The sequence below is a fragment of the Bufo gargarizans genome, chromosome 7 (genome assembly GCF_014858855.1).
Source record: "Bufo gargarizans isolate SCDJY-AF-19 chromosome 7, ASM1485885v1, whole genome shotgun sequence".
Lineage (NCBI taxonomy): Eukaryota > Metazoa > Chordata > Amphibia > Anura > Bufonidae > Bufo > Bufo gargarizans.
In genome coordinates, this window is record NC_058086.1 from 137,835,586 (window position 1) to 137,857,951 (window position 22,366).

The 22,366-nt window shown below is 40.2% G+C and overlaps 1 protein-coding gene across 1 annotated transcript in view; it reads left to right on the forward strand.

The window, feature by feature from the left end:
- The window catches only part of LOC122943777 (pancreatic alpha-amylase-like), a 127,830-nt gene that overhangs the window by 80,051 nt on the left and 25,413 nt on the right, over positions 1–22,366 (forward strand). The window contains exons 5-7 of the mRNA XM_044301804.1: positions 14–147; positions 226–348; positions 433–532. Of these exons, the coding sequence (XP_044157739.1) occupies positions 14–147; positions 226–348; positions 433–532 (357 nt within the window). The remainder of the gene's footprint in view (positions 1–13; positions 148–225; positions 349–432; positions 533–22,366) is intronic.

A 22,366-nucleotide genomic window follows, 5' to 3' on the forward strand; every position in this document is an offset into this window, starting at 1 on the left:
TACTTTCTATTAGGTGATTGACCTAGGTGGAGAAGGAATTTCAGTCAGTGAGTACTTTGGCATAGGACGGATAACAGAATTTAAATATGGGGCCAAACTTGGAACAGTTATTCGTAAGCAGAAGGGAGAAAAGATGGCATATCTGAAGTAAGTTTAAAAGGTAGTAGTAAAGAGCACTCTCTGTAAACAGCTTGACACTACACTTACCACTGTTTTATTATCCAGAAATTGGGGAGAAGGCTGGGGTTTCATGCCGACTGATAGAGCCATAGTTTTTGTCGACAACCACGATAACCAAAGAGGCCATGGTGCTGGTGGAGACTCTATTCTCACCTTCTTTGAATCACGGTAAGGATTAGTATCTTTTATAAGAAGAACATTTAGAAGATCCAGTCACGTATTCAATTCGCTTCACATGAATAATCTTTACAGATTATACAAAATGGCAATGGGCTTCATGCTGGCACATCCTTATGGATTTACTCGTGTCATGTCAAGTTATAGCTGGCCTAGGAACTTCGTAAATGGAAAGGTAAGATGAAAATTTTCACCGCCACTACTATCCCTAAGTTCCTCCTTTCTTCCCCTTTTCCTTTCAAGTATCATTTGCATTGCAATAAGAGATTGAAAAATTTCCAAAAATTCATCTCGGGTCAAATTGGCCATCAGATTAGCTTTGGACCAAATAAATTTGACTTGGATCAAAAGAGCCACGATTGCCTAGAACAGTCATGTGTGACACTCTAAGGTCTCCTAGGACTGTATACCATAACACAAAGACAGCATTAGTAATATCAAAGGGACAGAAATATATATAGCTATGGGTAAATGGATGGTAGCTGGTGGTAACAAACATCCTGTTTAAAAACACACTGTACTATTGGAATCTTTTTTAAATTAATAAACGGTCCAAAAATAATCTCTTTTTGGTGTTAGGTGCCTTCTTCTCTGTCTTCTGATCTGTAAAATGGTGGTTGCTATTTTGAGTGATTTGCGTAGGCCTAATCACACAACTTTCAGAATTGCTAAAAGCAGAAACTTTTGGGAAACTTATAGCAAATTTGATTCATGTAAATTTGATTAACTCATCTCTAATTGTACTCCATTTCCACTCAATGGGTCTCAATGGCATAAATTAGAAAGCTTGAAAAACATAACACATACAGATATGTGGTATCTTGCTTAGGCCCCATTCAGACAACTGCATGGCTGCTTGTACCAGTGTTGCGGACAGCAAACAGAAGGTCGCAAAAGACGGCATTGGCTGTGTGAACTCCATACTGTAGTGCAGACTCATTGGCTAGAATCTCTCGGCGATCTGCTAGACATGTCCTGTCTTTTGCTGGCCCTGGTTCTCTCTGGCTTTCAATAGGGGCCACAGTAGTATTGAGGACAAAGAAAATGAGATTTTGGACTAGGTGGCTCACTCTTCCTCCCAGTCACTGCAGGATGATGTCACCTTTGAGTTTGACACTATGCCTTGGAGTCAGGGATCATAGCATTCCTCCTGATCCTTCTCTTCTTGATTCCCCAGAAAAGCCTTTCAGTTGCATTTTTCTCTGCATGGTCGCTTCTTAGTGGGGTGCCGCCTTTTTCCTTAAAAAGAGGCGAAACAACCCCAAACGCTATGGAAGATACTCCTAAGTCTCCTTGCTGATAACTTCTGTGAGAACCATCAGCATTTGTCATAAAAAAGAGGTTCAGGATAGCTATGGTGGTGGTAGAAGTGGTACTTAGAACCTCAGTGGTGGCAGCAAATACAGAGCAGAGAATCAGGAGAGGGGCCAAGGAGCCCACAATGACATATTACAGTCTAATAAACGTGGTGGGGAGGGTAAGCACTCTGATTACTGTGTGTTGGGGGGACCTGGGAGCTGTATCTGGGTGCTAAAAAAAGGGGATTTCAAAGGAGGACAATGGTGGCCACTGCTGCGGCAATAAAGAGCACAATGTACTGTATCACCTGAAACTCCCCCAAAAAACTGTCAGGGCCAGATCTGCTTCTATTACATCCAACTCAGGAACTTGTGATGCCGCTGATACTGTGGGTGCTAAAAATGTGCCAGAGTTAAGCCAAGCTGCTGCTAGCTCTAGCTCTATGCCAGTATTTCCCATTTAGAAGTTTTTCTCTAGAGTGCCAGAAGAAAAAAAAAACAAACAGCTGTGTGCAAGATCTGCAGGATTAAAATAAGCCATGGGCATGCAAACACAAACATAGGCATCACAGCTATAACGCAGCACATAATGCGGCATCACAAGATCCCATGGGAAAATATAAGTGGTTGCAAGCTAGTGCAGCAATAGTGGCCTCCCTCCCCCTATCCCCTTTGTGGCAGCCGGACTGTATGCACATACATATTACAGTGTCCTTGTCACCATCATCATCATCACCACTTACTGCTTCTCCCACTACTTCTCATCCTCTTACTCTGCTTTGTAGTCAGCCATTGATAAGCGAGTATGTGGCCAGGAAACACTATGCACCCAGTAATCCAGTGGTGTGCAAGCTAAACTCCCACCATCCAGGATGCTGGCAGTGCAGTCACTGCCATAGCACATAGTGGATTCTGCTGCCTTTAGGTAACTGGTGGCATGCTCTCATCCTTGCTGATACATACCTAAGCTGTCATTATTTGTCCAAAAAAGCCATCCTGCCTTGTATTGCCATGTAAGGGAGAATGATGTCTGATTCTTGCAATTGTCATTGTGCGGCAAGGTAACATCACCATGGATCCCTGGAGCAACGGTTGCATGTTTTTCACAGCCCACTGGGGCAAAGTTTTTCCGGTCAGAGATGAGGCAACACCACATCAACAAGGCTAGATCCTATTGACACCTCCTATAGCTGGAATAGACCTCCACTGACAGGCGTATTATCATCATGAAGCAGTCTAATAATTACTGAATAGCCATGCTTTCAGACTATAGCTATCATATCCAAATCGGAGAATGTTTTCCTGTTGCCAAAAGAGGGGCCAAATTGCTTTATTACCAGTATATACTGTGTATGCAGCTTGCCGCTGCTTTCGATGAGCTAACACCTGCAATCTGTGTGTCTGTTTCGACTCACCCCATCCCACTGTCTCTGCTACCATGAGCAGCAGAAGCCACAGCAGCAGTCTCATGAATATTATGGAGCAAATGGAGACATACCACCTCAACAACCAAGTTCTGTACTACCTGGACTGTGGCATTTCTCTGGAAATAAAGAGGTTCTGCTTTGGCGCAAAAATCACCAGTGAAGACGGTCTTAATAGATGAGATTCTTCTTGTTTAATAGAAACAACGCGTTTCGGGGATTACAATCTCCCATTCATCAGGTTTCATAACAATACAATAGATATAATACATATAGATACCAAACACACATAGAACGGACAAAAAAACGCCAAAACGATGCACCTGGGTGACGCCCCCAAGGGGAGGGGCCACCCTCAGGTGTCATCCAGATTGCAGCATACATTTTTCAAAGTTATTAGAATAATAAATGTGGAATAGATTTTATTAGATGGCTCAAAACTATTCAATCATGCCTATTGGTCATGTGACCGCACTGGTAAACTGTCACGTGATCCGGAAGCAAAAGTGTCCTCTCATGTTTGGGTTTCTCCCAACTAAAGGAGTAGTAGGAGAGGCCAGTCATTATAGGGTCTTGTTCACTGGTAAACGCACGCTCGGTTGTCAGAAAAAGACATCGGCGGCGGTAATCTGTGAGTGTGCCTGTGCATGACGTCTGTATCATGTGATCGCGACTGTGCGGTCACATGATCCATTGTCTGGGAAACAAGGAAGCTAGTGATCGTGGGGCGCAGTTCGATGGAACAGATACATAAGTTCCTACTGGAGTTTGTACATAGAATTTCTTAATACAAAATTATAATTACATATATATGTATATGTTGCTAGCCTGGAGTGGCAAGACTTAATCAATTATATATTCCTGTTGTACATAAGATTTACTGGTACAAAATTGTAATTATATATATATATAAATATAATACTAGCCGAGAATGGCATGATTTAAAAAATGTACTGAATGCTAGAGAAGTATCTAAGTGAATAAATGAAGAAAGGAAAAAAAAAAGTATAAATAAAGTTCTAAAAAATCCATAGAAAGCATTCTCTTATGGAAATAAATATATGTATATTTGATGATAAAAAATAATGATAAAAATATAAAATATATAGAAAAATATATAAAATATATATATGAACCTTCTTGACTGATATCTCACTATATAAGCGGCTAATTGAGAGAAAGAGAAAAAATATATAATATATTTAAAAAATAATAAATAAATAATAAATAAAAAAATGAATAATTAATGGTAAAAAAATAAAATAAAAATAAAATAAATTAAAAATTAAAAACTATGCCATTACTGATGTCACAGATTGATTTCAAAGGCTTCATTGAGACCATAGGGATTAAGACTATTTAATTTAAAAATCCAATACACCTCACAGTGTCTGATGTATTGGACGTCTCTTCGGAGATGGATTGGAATTTGTTCAATAGGTGTTATGGAAAAACCAGCCACATTACCCTCATGGTGTTCAGCTGCATGTCTGGACACACTGTGTTTCATATATTTCTTTTTAATATTAGAACAAATTTTGTCAAATCTGCTCCGCAGAGTTTGTAATAGTACGGCCTACGTATTGCAGGTGGCATGGGCATTCGAGCAGATATATTATATAATTAGAATCACAAGTCAGATGATATAGGATTGAAAAAGACTCCCTAGTAGTTTGACTGTGGAAAGATGGTCTTTGGTGAATACTGACACAGCACAGACATCTTAGGTGACCACATTTAAAGCTGCCTTTAGGGGCCCTAGTATCTTGGTTTTTAACGGGTTTTGTGGCTGATCTTAGCTTGCTGGGTGCCAGAATATTCTTCAAAGTTTTTTCTCTTCTATAAGTGAGACGGGGGATCTCTGGTATAATCTGGCTAAGTATAGGATCCCTTTTGAGGATATGCTAGGGTAGCTTTTACAGCATTATGATTCTGATTGTATGTTGTGACAAAGTTGTAACAATAAGAGCCGGTGTCGGTGTTTCTACCAACTATCTGTGCTGGAACTAGACATTCTGATTGAGTGAGTCTGGCTGCTTTTTCTTTGGCACCCATAATGATATTTCTAGGGTACCCCTTTTGATTGAACCTTGATATAAGGGTATCACATTGTGAAAAGAAGTCTGTATCTAGTGTGCAATTTCACCGTAATCATTTGAATTGGCTAAATGGAACATTAGACTTCCATTTTCTATAGTGTGTGCTTCCAAAATCAAGATAGCTATTACTATCGACCTTTTTGAAAAAAGTACGGGTTTTAACTTTGAACTAATTTTGAATAAAAATCTCTAGATCTAAAAATTCTGTTTTCTTATTGTTATGTGTCCCTGTAAATAAGATGCCCCAGTTATTGGTGTTCAGATGGAAAATAAAGTCCTCTATGGTTGTCTGTTTGCCGTCCAAGATGAAAATGAGATCATCAATATATCTTTTGTAATAAATAATATTTTTGGGCCAGAATTTTGTTTGGTATATAAAAGATTCCTCAAATGCTCCCATAAACAAATTCGCAAAGCTAGGCGTGAAGTGCGTCCCCATCGCGGTACCTCGTATCTGTTTATAGGTCTGTTCTTGGAATGTGAAAACATTATGGGTGAAAATGAATTCCATGCCTTTGATAATAAAGGATTTATGTTGTATAAGCATTTTGTGATCGTTATTTAAAAAAGTGGATACGCATTTTAATCCCAAATCATGGGATATATTAGTGTATAGGACTGACACATCTAAGGTGAGCCAAGAATAGCTATCTCTCCATTTTATATTTTTTAAAGATGTTATTAAAGATGTCAAGTCTTTTAGATGTGATTTTAGATTGCGGACATGTTTTTGAAGATGTATATCAATATAATGGGAGAGATTCCTGGTCAGAGAGGTTACCCCAGAGATGACGGGTCTGCCAGGGGGATTTTTAATATCTTAGTGAATTCTAGGGAGATGATAAAAACTGGCAAGATTTGCTTCTTTCACAAGGATATATTCCTTCTCCTTTTTGTCTAATACTGTTTCTGCTGACTTTATTAGTCTATCAAACTCTTCTCTATCCTGATTGGACGGATCATTTTGAAGAGGTAGATAGCAGTTTTTGTCTGAAAGAATATTCAAAGCTTCTTTTATATACTCCTCTTCTGGATTACAATCCCACCTCCTTTATCTGCATTTCTTATTATTATACTTGTATTTGATTGTAAGCTTTTGAGGGACGCTTTCCCAAATGGTTTGAGATCATGTTTCTTGAAGGGGGGGGTTGGATTGCCTCTTGGTTTATTTGTCTAAAATCGTTAGAAACCAGGTAGTAAAACGTATCCAAAAAATTGCCCTTGTGATGGATAGGATAAAAAATAGATGGCTGTTTGAGACCTGAAGGAATAGCTCTAATTCCTTCCTCCTCTGTTGTTAGTGTGGCATTGGTTCCCGTTAGTGGTTTTCTTGCTGAGTTCTCTAACAATTTAAAATGCTGTTTCAGAGTACGTTTTTTGATGAACCGGTTAAGATCCAAGAACAAGTCGAATTCATACATTTTATTTGTGGGACAAAACTATAGGCCTTTAGAAAGTACTGCAGTTTCCGCTTTTTTCAAGGTATATGAGGATAAATTGAAAACGCCAAGGGAGTTTTAAATATCTTTCATATTTGCTGGATTTTTATCACGGCTTGGGTTTAGATTTTTGTTTTTGTTTTTGCCTGCGCTACATCCTCTTCCATTTTTTTTTATTTTCGTGAGTTTTCGGCTTAGTGGGTGATAAAAATTAGTGATATCAGTTGTTTTGGGACTTTTCAAAACAGGATAAGCTACCGTAGGATGGATGAAAGGAGGTAAAGCTATAAAGGAGATGGATGTAGATGGGCCTGCTATAGATAGATCTTCAGTAAAAATAGAATCGGATTGGATGATGCTGAGATGTTGATTAGTGGTGCTAGATACAGACAGGGGGGGGGGATTCCGGTTGGTTTGGAGTATGTGCAACACAAACAGACTCAATGGGTGTTCCTAGAGGTGTACAGGTATGTACAGTAAGGAGCGAATCGGCTTCTACACCTGAGGAGTTTGATGGAGTAGAGAACCTAGACTTAACAACGACACAGAGGGAGTGGAGAACTGGGTGGGTGGAAAATTGAGTGGTCCACACTCTGCCATTATATTTTCTGGAAAAATAGTGGATGGGGAGGTAGTAAGTGTTGTATTTTTCACAGTAAAGAGTGAGTCTAGTTTGCTTGGAGTGAGTAGTTGAGTATGAAACTCCAACTTAGATTAATCTGATTGTGGAATAGGAGTTCTACCCATGTGAGGGATTACATTGTAAGAAGGTGAATCTATAGATCTTCTTATGTTATCAATGGACTTCTGGGATGGTGGTTCCACCCTACCAATAGGTAGTGGATGTATGGAAACTAGCAGTACCCGTGCCCTTGTTGCTGTTTGGTCCTGGGTTGTGTTTTATTATTGTAGTATGATTTGAGCCAATATTTTATATTGTTAGTGGAAAAATCAGACCGGTCCCTAGCAAGTTTACTATTTTTTTTGTGAGGGTTTCTTTTTCAAAGGAAGCGATTAACCGATCAAACTTTAAAAAATTGGTATGTGATCTAAATTTGGATAGTTCAGTATAACAATCAGATATTTAGTTCCCTAGATCTCTCTCTGTACTGTCTTGTCCAGCCTCCAGTGTATTTTCGGTATAGCAGGTGGCCTTGTCCCACCCAAACAGACAAAGTTGTCCTTTGCCAATGTACAAAACATCACGTTGTGGAGAAGTCAGGTGGATACACAGCTGATAGTCCTACTGAATAGACTGTTAGAATTTGTATTATGGCAAGAAAAAAGCAGCTAAGTAAAGAAAAACGAGTGGCCATCATTACTTTAAGAAATGAAGGTCAGTCAGTCCGAAAAATTGGGAAAACTTTGAAAGTGTCCCCAAGTGCAGTTACAAAAACCATCAAGCGCTACAAAGAAACTGGCTCACATGCGGACTGCCCCAAGAAAGGAAGACCAAGAGTCACCTCTGCTGCGGAGGATAAGTTCATCCGAGTAGGGCTGAAACGATTATTCGAATAACTCGATTAAATCGAGTCAAAAAATTCATCGATGCAGTTTCCCTGCATCGAGGAATCGTTTACATCACGTGATCACGGAGCGGGAGTGAAATTAAGCGTCTCACTCACCGCTTCCGTGTCCTCCGGAGGCCAGAGAGGCAGGACTGAGCCGGTCGGCACAGAGGAGGGAGTCCCTCCCTCCCCACTGTGCGCTGCTGCCGCTGAAGACCAATGAGGACAGAGTAGGAGGAGGAGGGGAGGGACTGTGGCCACTGCGCCACCAATGAATGTGCCGGCCATATCCCACAGGGTCCCCCTCCTCCCCCCATCATTGGTGGCAGTGTCAGTTCCGATCGGAGCCCCAGCAGTGTAATGCTGGGGCTCCGATCGGTTACCATGGCAGCCAGGACGCTACTGAAGTCCTGGCTGCCATGGTATGTTAGTGAGCAGAGAGCAGCGCATTATACTCACGTGCGCTGTGGCCGCCGGTCGCTCCTTCTTCTGTCTGTGCGGCGGATTGCTAATGCTTACAGCATTAGCAATGCGCCGCACAGACCTATGAGAAGGAGCGACCGCCGGCCACAGCGCACGTGAGTATAATGCGCTGCTCTCTGCTCACTAACATACCATGGCAGCCGTGACTCCTGGCTGCCATGGTAACCGATCGGAGCCCCAGCATTACACTGCTGGGATTCCGATCGGAACTGACACTGCCACCAATGATGGGGGGGAAGGAGGGGGACCCTGTGGCCACTGCCACCAATGATTAATACTGGGGAGGGAGGGGGGGGTTGCATTACCAGAGGGGGCAGGCAGATCAGAGGCTGGGGGGAGGCAGATCAGAGGCTGGGGGGGAGGCAGATCAGAGGCTGGGGGGGGGGCAGATCAGAGGCTGGGGGGGAGGCAGATCAGAGGCTGGGGGGGAGGCAGGTCAGAGGCTGGGGGGGAGGCAGATCAGAGGCTGGGGGGAGGCAGATCAGAGGCTGGGGGGAGGCAGATCAGAGGCTGGGGGGAGGCAGATCAGAGGCGGGGGGGAGGCAGATCCGAGGCTGGGGGGAGGCAGAGGGAGAGAGAGTGGTTAATGGAGGCTGCAAGCACCACCTTGGCATGTATAAAGTTATTGGTTTAGAGAGGGGTTAATGAAGGCACCTCCAAGGTGCTTTCATTAACCTCTTCAAACCAATAACTTTATACATGCCTAATGCCAAGGTGCTTCCATTAACCCCTCCAAACCCAATGGGCATGTATAAAGTTATTGGTTTGGAGGGGTTAATGGAAGCGCCTAATGCCAAGGTGCTTCCATTAACCCCTCCAAACCAATAACTTTATACATGCCCATTGGGTTTGGAGGGGTTAATGGAAGCACCTTGGCATTAGGCATGTATAAAGTTATTAACCCCTTCAAACCAATAACTTTATACATACCTAATTACGTACGTTATTTTAAGTAGCTTTTTCTTATTAGATTACTCAATGAATCGAGAAATATAATCGATAGAATACTCGATTACAAAAATATTCGTTTACTGCAGCCCTACATCCGAGTCACCAGTCTCAGAAATCGCAGGTTAACAGCCGCTCAGATTAGAGACCAGGTCAATGCCACACAGAGTTCTAGCAGCAGACACATCTCTAGAACAACTGTTAAGAGGAGACTGTGTGAATCAGGTCTTCATGGTAGAATATCTGCTAGGAAACCACTGCTAAGGACAGGCAACAAGCAGAAGAGACTTGTTTTGGCTAAAGAACACAAGGAATGGACATTAGACCAGTGGAAATCTGTGCTTTGGTCGGATGAGTCCAAATTTGAGATCTTTGGTTCCAACCACCGTGTCTTTGTGCGATGCAGAAAAGGTGAACGGATGGACTCTACATGCCTGGTTCCCACCGTGAAGCATGGAGGAGGAGGTGTGATGGTGTGGGGGTGCTTTGCTGGTGACACTGTTGGGGTTTTATTCAAAATTGAAGGCATACTGAACCAGCATGGCTACCACAGCATCTTGCAGTGGCATGCTATTCCATCCGGTTTGCGTTTAGTTCGACCATCATTTATTTTTCAATAGGACAATGACCCCAAACACACCTCCAGGCTGTGTAAGGGCTATTTGACCATGAAGGAGAGTGATGGGGTGCTGTGCCAGATGACCTGGCCTCCACAGTCACCGGACCTGAACCCAATCGCGATGGTTTGGGTTGAGCTGGACCACAGAGTGAAGGCAAAAGGGCCAACAAGTGCTAAGCATCTCTGGGAACTCCTTCAAGACTGTTGGAAGACCATTTCAGGTGACTACCTCTTGAAGCTCATCAAGAGAATGCCTAGAGTGTGCAAAGCAGTAATCAAAGCAAAAGGTGGCTACTTTGAAGAACCTAGGATATTACATATTTTCAGTTGTATCACACATTTTTGTTATGTATATAATTCCACATGAGTTAATTCATAGTTTTGATGCCTTCAGTGTGAATCTACAATTTTCATAGTCATGAAAATAAAGAAAACTCTTTGAATGAGAAGGTGTGTCCAAACTTTTGGTCTGTACTGTATATATATATATTATACCTATGAATATATGAATAGACATCACACACCAGATGTGTCTTAAGGATATAAATTCTTACATTGCCATGGCTTAGCCATGAAACAAACATTGTTCCCTTCAGACAGACTATACTCCCTATAGATAAACCCATATCTTTTAGCAATAACTTTTAAAACACAATGTGCTTTATATTCACTATAACTCTTATACAAACTGAACTTGCCATGAAATCATTTTCGCCTCATCAGCCACATAACAGAACTTTGGTTGAAGCTGATTTCATTCTTAAATGCAATGAGCATTCATTTTGGCTATAATATCATTAGATAATACTGTACACTCATATAAAATGCACAACAAATCCCTCTTCATTACAATATATTCCATGCGATAAATGTGAATGTATTGGAATGTCCAAAAGGCTTTTCACATGGAATCCTCTAAGGATTGGGTGCGTGAATCTTGCTTGTACTGTTTCAGCCATAACTTGGCCAAAGATTTTTTGAAGAATCTTATCCAACGCACCACTTGGATGGTTAACAAGCTTAACCATCCCAGGATGATGACAAATAATACACCCCATATGTTATCTCCCCACCATGTCCAAATGGAGGTATACGATATATCTTTGTCCACTGGTGAATACCGTAACATGTCCATGGTGATGTTGTTGTTCCTGATGCGGACTGTATGGCTAGATTTGTTATCTAGCAGAAATTTCAGGTCTGGATTTATGGCTATCTCTTGATTTTGGAAGGCATCAATACTTTCCACTTCCCCCTCAGTTTCTATATCAACAGGATATAGGGTATGATTCCCAATCATAATCCTGGAATTACGGGGTACTTTTATAATGGATGCACGGCAGGGCGATAACTTTCACATCATGTGGTCATTTAAAAGACAGACATGTCTGGCAATTGGGTGCTAACCAGCCACTTATCTATTCTCAAAACTGCGTTCACCACGTTTCCTTCTTCGATCTTTGACAGGGTCAACTGGTACTTTTATGATCCATGTTTCTCGTATTCGAGACCACACAATGTGTTGGTCACATCATAATTGAAAGGATCTCCTTCGCACTGTTAGTTATCCCGGAACGTTTTAGAATTATCCAGAATTGGGATAGACAACCAATCCGACTTCCAGGGTTGGTAGGCTACAATGTCAGAATCCTAATATGAATATTGTCTTTCCAGGTGCCTATGTTGTGAATTGTTTTCATCTGGAATACTTTATTCATAGTGACAACGGGAATCAATAGTTGAATTTTTTTCCCCATCTTTATGGGATCAATATATAACGGTATAGCAATCTCCATGTTGAATGCTAGGTTCAGTAGGATATCCTCTACTTTTTCTCCACTGACATTTTGTAGCATTCTGCAGATGATATCGTATGAGATGAAGTAGAGGGGAATGTGTCCTTCCCTCAGATATTGCATCCCACTTTGCACTTCGTTGTGATAAACTTAACTCTGGAAGTCAATACGTTCCTTTAGGGATATAAGTTCTCATTTAAACTGTTCATTATTTTTATAAAGATTTATTGAATGGGTCAATAATTCTGAATGTAAGTTCATGGTAATGACAGTATCTTGTACAACGGTATATGAATCTGATAAATGTTACTTTTGATTCTCCATCTCTGCATGAATGTTTAATAGGTTCCTTTTCAATGAACCAATTTCGAGTTCCAATGTCTTTATAGAGATGGAATTGGCAACTGTTACACCGGTAGCAATAACAGCGCCCACTACGCCAAAGATTATGGCGGCTACGATTGCAGAAATGAATCGTTTTGGTCTTTGGTTTGTAGAAAATTGTTCTCTGGTCAGGATCTTTCTCGACTGTTCCAGGATCTGCGTAATCTGTTCTTGGGAAAATCTGATGTGCATCTAATACCAGAATTGAATCTCCGGCGACAGGATCTCGGACACGTTGAATTGTCTCTCGAAGAAGATGTGTGGATCCAGGCTGATGTAGATCTTCTGGGATAGAATCCTCTTGTTCGTCAGTATGAACCCTGCGGTGTCCTGCAGCATGATTCCGGATGAAGAACCTGGCACAGCAATCGGCTCGGTGTGGAACTCCTTCCCTAAGATTAGGATGATGTAAACCAGGCATGCTCAACCTGTGGCCCTCCAGCTGTTGTAAAAAAAGGTGATTTCCCCCTACCAGAGAAAGTCAATACATCCTCGTCCAAGGTTGCTTTTTCGATTCTGTCCCTCTGCATGGTAATGTTATGAGCGGCATCGTTGAAAGCTTCCTCGGGCTTACCATTTTGCAGGATCGTGACATCCGGCGTTTGACTGTTCCTAAAATGAACTTCAACAGAGTTAGGCCTCTCTTCAATCACATGACAACTACGTTGGGTTTGTGCATTGCCAGAGTATTCATAGGCAATGGGTGCCTTCACCTGAGTCCAAACTGTTTCATTAATAAAGTCTATTATGGAACTCAACCTTTTCAGAAGGTCAATTCCTGAGATCAGCCGATCATATGGAAGATCCACAATCAGTGTGGGGTGTCTAATTGTCTTGTTGCCAATTTTAAATTTCAACCATACTGTACCTTTTACCTGCAAAGGGTCTCCACCTACACTTATCAAAGAACCATCAAAGAATTTTAATCTTGGCCTCTTTGTTGTCAAATCCAGAACCTGTTGGAAATAACTATATGATAAGATAGTGGCCTGTGATCCTGTATCAATCAAACCCTTGATTGGCCCGATATGCTCATCTTGAAGATAAGAATCCATAAAATATCGGCCTTCAACCTTAAATAAATCACATAGGAAGTTAGGGTGTTTATTCATTTCATGCTTTCTGAGAGAGTGACCTCTCTGCAGCGTTGTGACCTCTGGTGAATCCTTGACATTCCTGTTGCACGGAGAAGGAGTAGTAGCCCCCACCTTTGGGGAAAATTGGACTATGTTCACAGCCTGAAGTTGATACAATAGGATCACTTGTTGGAGAAGACACAGGATTGCAGGGATCGACATGATTAACCTGCAAGATAGATAACATATTAGACACCTCCTCCCTGGCCACAATTTTATCGTCAGGAATGCTGCAAGGCAAAATAGGATAAGAAATCAATTTAGATTCTTCCTGAACCACCTTGATAACCTTATGTTGGCTTGGGCTATGACCCTGCCCTATTTGCTTTATGGGGCAGAGCTGGGACCTAGAGTTGCCTCTAAAAAAGGTTCAGGTTTGTTTCCTGGGGACATACTTATGATGTCACTCAGCTTGGCCACTTGTTCTGCCAACTGATGAAACCGATCGTTTGATTTGCGCACATTTTATTGGTGGGTGACCTACTCCTAGGTGAATTAGAGAGTTCAGGCATACCTTCCCTCTGTTGTCTGGGCCTGTTATTCCAGCACCTATATCCCAGGGGACCCCTATTGTAATAGGAACGGTAGTTACATCTCCCAGCACCAGAATTATCCCCTTCTTACCCACTGAGGTTTTGGGGTTTTATATGTTTGGGTCCTACCTGTTTTCACTGGGCTTGTTGGACAGGTCCTGTAGATTTAAGGTACTTACATGGCTGTGTTTCAAATTCCAAGCTAGGGTTTACCTTAGCTTCAGCTACATTTTGCTCTGTGGATCTTTTGGACCTCCTCTCACTTGTAGCATGGCACTCACTGATATTATACAGTGAGGTGGCAGCCATCACCAATCTTTCCCAGCTTCAATATCAAGATGTCTAGCTAGGCTAAGTTTGAGCTGGCATATCATAAAACAACTGCTTAAACTCTTCAGATTTCCAATTTGGGGATCTATATGCTAACCCATAGGCTTTTTTAAGGATGGAGAGGAATTCACGGGGACTTTTATTGGGCCTTCATGTGAGTTTATAAATCTCACATTTTGCAGCAGTAATGGTATGGTAAGGTCCGAATTCCAGTTTAATTTCATGCAAGACATCTTGTCAATCTTGAATTCCTCTATCCCTAAAGGAAGTAAAATAGTGACGGTACTTATCTTCAAATGCTCATGGTAGGAAAGAATCTGATTCTGTCAACATCAGAGTACAACTTTAAAGAATCCATAGTGGACTCATACAGTTCTAAGTGGTTTGCTATTTGAGAAAAACCTTTCTTAGAGAACTTGGGCACAGTGGCATTCAGAAACTTAATTATGCTTGAGGAACTCTGATCCTTTTCTCAATACTGAGGATTTTTCCTCCTGCAGACCACTTCAGCATATGATGGTCACCTGGGACCCTGATCCCCCTTATGGGCAAACTCATGCCTGCATGGTAGCGAATACGACACACGTTTTCCCACATCACTGTCAGAATCACATGCACTTTGATCACTTCTATGAGACACATATGGCACAGGGGATTTAACCCTTACATCTCTCTGCAGGGGAATATGTGGAGAGACACTTCTTGGGGCTTCTGTGTTGCTGGCGCCTAGTGAGGCGGTTACAGTTTGGCATGCCCGACTTAATTGGGTCAACGCCTCCTGTGTAATCATGCCATCACCTTTGGGTGGCTTAGGGTCTGGGATGGAGTCTACTTTAAGAGCATGTGATGACATGTCTGGATGTTGGGGCGTAAGATTTGGGGGTCTGGAGATCCCACAGTATTATACAGATCTCTATCAGCATTAACTATATTAAGGCTTGATTTGCCTGTCTGCTGAATTTTGTAATGACGGAGGTGCAACTCCTCCATGGTCACTTTTTGCCTTTTGATATGCATCATGGCTATGATCAAGTTTGTACTCTAAGTCCTTGATCGTTGCCTCTGCGGATTTTAGTTCTGTTTCTATCTGGAATACATAAGTTTTCATTCCCATCATAGACTCATATCTATCTTGTGCAAGAGTACTGACCGCTAACAATGCATACAAAACAGGTGGCAATATGCATGAGAGCTGTTGGTCCTTCTTGTTATTATCTTGTTACACATCAATATATGTCAGATATTTTTTCGACTGTGCAACATGGCGTCCATACATCCCCGCGTTCTTCCTTGGGTCCCGTCTGTATCTCACTCATCCATGTAGTCACTGCCTTATCCAATTTAAGCCATGAATGTATATATTCAACAATGTTATGGATCAGCTGCTCCGGGTTAGATGGACTATCTGCTGTAGCATGGACAATACCCGGGTCACTGCCTGTTGCACTCATCTTTCTGATCAATAATCAATAGTTAATACACAGATGTCAGCAACAATCTGGCTAGCCAAGAAGAAATATGGGACCCTTGACTATTTGCACAATCAATTAAAGAATTATCTTGTTCTTGCTGGGGCCTCCATGTATGTCGAATACCTTCTATATAAAAAGAATCTTCATAGAAAAGAGAGGATCAAAAAATAAAATAAAAATTATATGATCCTCCAGGTGGACATGATTGCCTCTAAGTTCTTTTATCGAGTATCTTAATTTAATTTGTGCAAGCAGTGAAACAAAGGGACAATTGTCTATGCAAAAATATATATGTAATTTATTATACACAATGCAAACCAAGAATATAAAATCAATACAATTGCAAGGACAAGTAATGAATCTGTAAAATAATAACCCAAAATATGCACCACGTGGTGCTAACACACCATTATCTCACCAGCAGAGTACAACTTAAAGTTACTATAAGTTAGATAAAATGTCAATGCTATATTTTTAACAAGCAGACCGATGATTTATATACCAGGAAAAACATAGGATCTTCTGTTTACAGGCTATAACATGACATGGATTATACAGTAAGAATAAATGTTATCCCTTGACTCTGTTTCCCAATGACCAATCAAAAATCTATGATATTAATATGACAAAATATCCAGCTCAGCAATCAGACTACGGAATATAACGTCCCAAGTGTTTAGTCCTCTTTTCAAATAATGTCAGATCTTCCATTAGCAATATGCATCTTTGCTAAGAGAATAATCAGCATTATGGAGGCACCTAACACTATATATTCCCACAGTATGGGGACTTTTGGCTATATACCGAGAGAAATATTTTATTAATATCACGAACAAAAAGCACAGTATATGTTACTGGGTCAAAGATAGATAGAGTTTCAGATGGGACCAGTTCTCAAGAACTTTCCTAGTAGTCAAAATATAATCCAAGTTTCTTTTGGTATATCTTTCTTGTGGTCAGTTTCCTTTGTGAGTTTTTCTTTTTGGTGTGAGACCCCTGATGCTCTGCACATGAGTAATTATTCCCCACATTATCTAAGAATCATCCCCTTCTAGATTAGGGATTTCCAATCAGGTAGGGTGGGTGCGTTTGTATGCTAATAACACAATGATGTCATATTAATCCTTGACATGGAATAATAAAAATTGTAAAATAATATAATATTGTCCATCTGCCTCCAGATGGCACTGTTGTAACTTTGAAGTGAAAACTTATATAATGTGGCTTTATTTTATTACGTGCCCTTTAACCTTTCTCAACGTATATCAAAGAGGAGGGATACTTCTCTAACACTCTGAAGTAATCTTTCCAGACTTACTGGTACCATCATGATTTTTCCAGACTCTCGAATCTATGGATTTGATAAGAAATACAATGGGTCTTACACTTGCACAGTGGGTTTGTATATCTAACTGTCCAAGCTATTGAGTAACAATGCCTGGAATACCAATAGCTTTTCTGAGAAACTTCCATTAGCAGAAAAGCTTAGTGCTTTCTATACCTCCTGAGACCATATCCACTCAGCGAGATACATACAGCATAAAGTATACCTTACTATTTGGTATAATATATATCAATATTGCATATTATGCATGAATTATTCATATGTAAATACTAAAAAGCTAAATAAATGCACACGTGAATATATAGATACTTATGAATATATGAATAGACATCACATACCAGAAGTGTCTTAAGGATATAAATTCTTATCTTGCCATGGTTTAGCCATGAAACAAACATTGTTCCCTTCAGACAGACATGTCTGGAGAAGCCAGTATACTCCCTATAGATAAACCCATATCTTTTAGCAATAACTTTTAAAATACAGGGTGGGCCATGTATATGGATACACCTTAATAAAATGGGAATGGTTGGTGATATTAACTTCTTGTTTGTGGCACATTAGTATATGTGAGGGGGGAAACTTTTCAAGATGGGTGGTGACCATGGCAGCCATTTTGAAGTCGGCCATTTTGAATCCAACTTTTGTTTTTTCAATAGGAAGAGGGTCATGTGACATATCAAACTTATTGGGAATTTCACAAGAAAAACAATAGTGTGCTTGGTTTTAACGCAACTTTATTCTTTCATGAGTTTTTTTACAAGGTTCTGACCACTTATAAAATGTGTTCAATGTGCTGCCCATTGTGTTGGATTGTCAATGCAACCCTCTTCTCCCACTCTTCACACACTGATAGCAACACCGCAGGAGAAATGCTAGCACAGGCTTCCAGTATCCGTAGTTTCAGGTGCTGCACATCTCGTATCTTTACAGCATAGACAATTGTCTTCAGATGACCCCAAAGATAAAAGTCTAAGAGGGTCCGATCGGGAGACCTTGGGGGCCATTCAACTGGCCCACGACGACCAATCCACTTTCCAGGAAACTGTTCATCTAGGAATGTTCGGACCTGACACCCATAATGTGGTGGTGCACCATCTTGCTGGAAAAACTCAGGGAACGTGCCAGCTTCATTGCATAAAGAGGGAAGCACATCATCAGTGTGTGAAGAGTGGGAGAAGAGGGTTGCATTGACAATCCAACACAATGGGCAGCACATTATAAGGTCAGAAACTTGTAAAAAAACTCATGAAATAATAAAGTTGCGTTAAAACCAAGCACACTATTGTTTTTCCTTCTTCCTATTGAAAAAACAAAAGTTGGATTCAAAATGTCCGACTTCAAAATGGCCGCCATGGTCACCACCCATCTTGAAAAGTTTCCCCCCTCACATATACTAATGTGCCACAAACAAGAAGTTAATATCACCAACCATTCCCATTTTATTAAGGTGTATCCATATAAATGGCCCACCCTGTACAATCTCCTTTATATTCACTATAACTCTTATACAAACTTAACCTTAACATGAAATCATTTTGGCCTCTTCAGCCGCATAACAGAACTTTGGTTCAAGCTGATTTCATTCTTAAATGCAATGAGCATTCATTTTGGCTATAATATCTTTAGATAATACTGTACACTCAGCTGGGAAGGAGTTATTTAATGTTTTTCATAAAAATAAAATAAAAAGTAAAAAAAAAATACATGATAACTAACTTAAAAAAATATAGTTATTTATTTTAGCTATATTTAGTAAAGTGGGATTTTTTTAGCGTAAAATGTACAAACGCATACATATTTTTTCATTTATAAAAAAGGAAAAAAAGGCAAAAGCTTAAAATGTTAATATTTCCCCAATATGAATACCTTAGGGGGTCAACATAAAAAGTGATGTTGAAGGATTTTCTAATATTTTGGTGCTGCACAACATCTGTACTGACAATATGGTGCCATAGAACCAGCAATAGAAAAATTGGCTGCGAGAATCCTAAATGTGCTCCAGCCTTTCTAAATCTCGCTGTGGGCCCAGCCAGTAGATAGATTACACCACTAGTGTCCATTTTCACAGTACAAACATACAATAATGGTTTTAGAAATGTTTTGTTTTCAAGTCCTTGGTAACAGAAAACAATTGATTAGAAATGATAAATACACATTTTTCCATAATTTTCACAGTCTTCTTAAATATTTAAGAAAGAATTCTGGTAATCAAATCGGTAAACAAGATATTTGTTAACACTGTAAGGGATCACTCTCTCAGGCAGGGCAGTAATAACAGACCACAGTGATTTTTTTTGTCCAAAGAGTGCTTTATTATGTTTTTTTTTAGCATATACAGGTGAACCCTCCCCAGTTATATCGTCACTAGGAAAGGTGAGACTTCAGCACCAGCATAACAAAACAACCAGAATAAATACCTGCTCATCCAGGCACTGGCTAATACACAGCATTTCTAGCTCACCTTTACAGTTCACAATAGGAGAGAGATCTGGCTTCACACAGTCTCATCGTCTGTTATTACCCAATCTCCAACCTTGCAGGTTAGCTTCTCCAAGCTCAGACTGACAGCCTGGGATGTGCTTTATTTCCCACTAACAATCCCAGCTGGGACTACACCTGGGGATCCCTCATACTAGGGGAAAACATGCCCTAGAATGGGCTGGACTGGGAGGTCCCACTACAAAACCTACCTTCCCAGTCCAAATAAAATCCAGTCCTTGAACTTTAACAAAAGTAGCCCCAGCAAATACATTTCCTGAAGCCTGTGCCATTTTTCTGGATTGTACTTACCTCACTCAGGTGAGGTACCTGGGTGAGACATACACCCCTTCCCCAACTTTACCATATACTTTACCACAACTGTCAACCAGGCATTTACCCATTACAATGTAGGTCAGTGTTACTCTGACATCATTTGCTATTGCTGTCATTGCGTTCAAGATATTAATCACTTTATTGCCAGGGTATTTTACATGTTTGCATTTTATTTTTATTTTTTTACTTTTTATTCTTTTTCCAATTACATAACTGCATTTATGCTAGTTTTTTGCGGGATAGGTTAAACTTTGTAGTGGCATCATTTAATATAGCATGGATCTGTGTGAGGCTCAATTATTGCAGAATGGTCTATACTTTTCTTTGGAGTGTGTATGATATTTGATCACTTTTAATTACATTTTTTAAGGGAGGTGAAGGAATGTATATAAAAATGGCTAATTTTTTCTGTTATGTGGTTTGCCATTTGGGATTAGTATTTTTATATTTCAATTGTATGGGTGTTTTTGGATGAAGCAATGCCTATGATTTTTTTATTGTTTATTTATTTTTAGCTTAATTTCGGGGTGAGCAGGGTCATTGGATTTTTTATATTTTTTATTTTCTTATATTTTTGAAAACGTTTTATTTTACTTTATTTAGGCCCCCAAACCACAAACAATCATCAGATTGCCACTTCTATTTAGCAATTTAATTTAAATAATTGCTAAACAAAAAAATTAAGTATATTCCAAAGTAGTGCTGCCGTCTGCAGACCTGCATTCTAATATATGTGAAAGGCATCAGAGCCTCTAGCTGGCTCTGGTCTTTCATAAGGAATGAATGGCCCCCCCAAATCACCACATGGTGGAGCAGTAACAGGCCTGGAAGTGCAGGCCTTAGATGCCATGGTCTCATTAGACCACAACATCTGAGTGGTAAAGTCTCTGCAATTGGCGTTATGGCCGATTGAAGACATTAGCCATGAGTTTTTGCTGTGTGAAACAGGAGGCACCTTGTGGCTATGGCCAGAGCAGAGCAGGTACTATCTTTAAAGCCTCTACTGCCAACATATATAGTTGTACAGAAAGTTGTACAAGAAAATAGTTATAGGAGATGGGGGAGACAGAGCAAATATTTGTAACAAAAACATAAAACGAGAGAACAATGCGTCCTAGGAGAACACAGAGTATCATATATCAATTTTCAGGCATATTTGACCGCTTATTATTCAGATAAAATCAATTTAGCTATAAATAAAATAAAAATAAATAAAAAATAGACATGCAACAAATTTCAAGAAGTTTGTTCATCTCTATCGGAAAACCTCGAATTTATATTTGCACAAAATATGGATGAAACTACTACTATACTGTAAGTATTGATTCTCTACAATTATCATAAAAAAAAGTAATACAAAAAATAAATACGTTTGCAGCAGACTTAAATTGGTTGACCATACTAAGAGGGGATGTCTCCTTTGCAGTGGTGGTGCAGTGTAATTACATTTGAATGGTACAGAGTAGAGATGAGCATATTTATGAAAAGTTTGATTCAGCTGATTGGACACATTTTACAAAAAAGTTAGCTTTGTGACGAATAATTTTGTCACTAAGCGCATTTTATTATAAGTAGCAGGTGCAATGACAGGGAGCAGCGATAGCGCCTACCGTCACTGTACCTCTCAGATGCCTCGTTCATACATGATCGCGGCATCTGAGTGTAAAAACTGTGTAAAATTAACATTAAAAAAATTAAATCATATTTACCGCCTCCATTTGCTTGCGACGGGCCGGCCGCTGCTTTCTCGCTGATCTGTTGTGAAATCTCGCGTGGCGCGAGATTACATCATCATGCCGGCTGGCATTGTGACGTCATACTTCACCACGCATGGGATTTCGACCGAGATCTTCAATCAAGATGGAGGCTGGCTGTCTGTCGCGAGAAAATGGAGGAAATAAGTATGATTTTTTTAGTTTTTTACACTATTTCAGGTTAAGTAGATTTGCCGGCTTCGAGGCGAATCGAATTTATCATGAAATTCGGATCGAATTCCATTTTGTGGGATTCGATTCACTCATCTCTAGTACAGAGCAGTTTTAATTACACTGCACCACCACTACAAAGGAAGCAATGCTTAGGTAAATCTTGAACAGGAATGATGAGGAAGCAGCACTTGCATAAATGCCGTAAGTCCTTCAAACAGCTGATTAGTGGAGATGCCAGGAATAAGACCTCACTCCCCCCCACCAAACAATCTGATATTGATGATCTATCCTTAAAGTAGGTCATCAATATAAAGCCATTGAACAACCTCTTAAATTACTCATTCTAACACCTAAGCAAAGGTGCCTACAGGCTCACAATGTAAAAAGATAATCTATTTTTTAATGTATTGGGAACATAACATAAATGATTTTTATAAATGTATAGAAAAC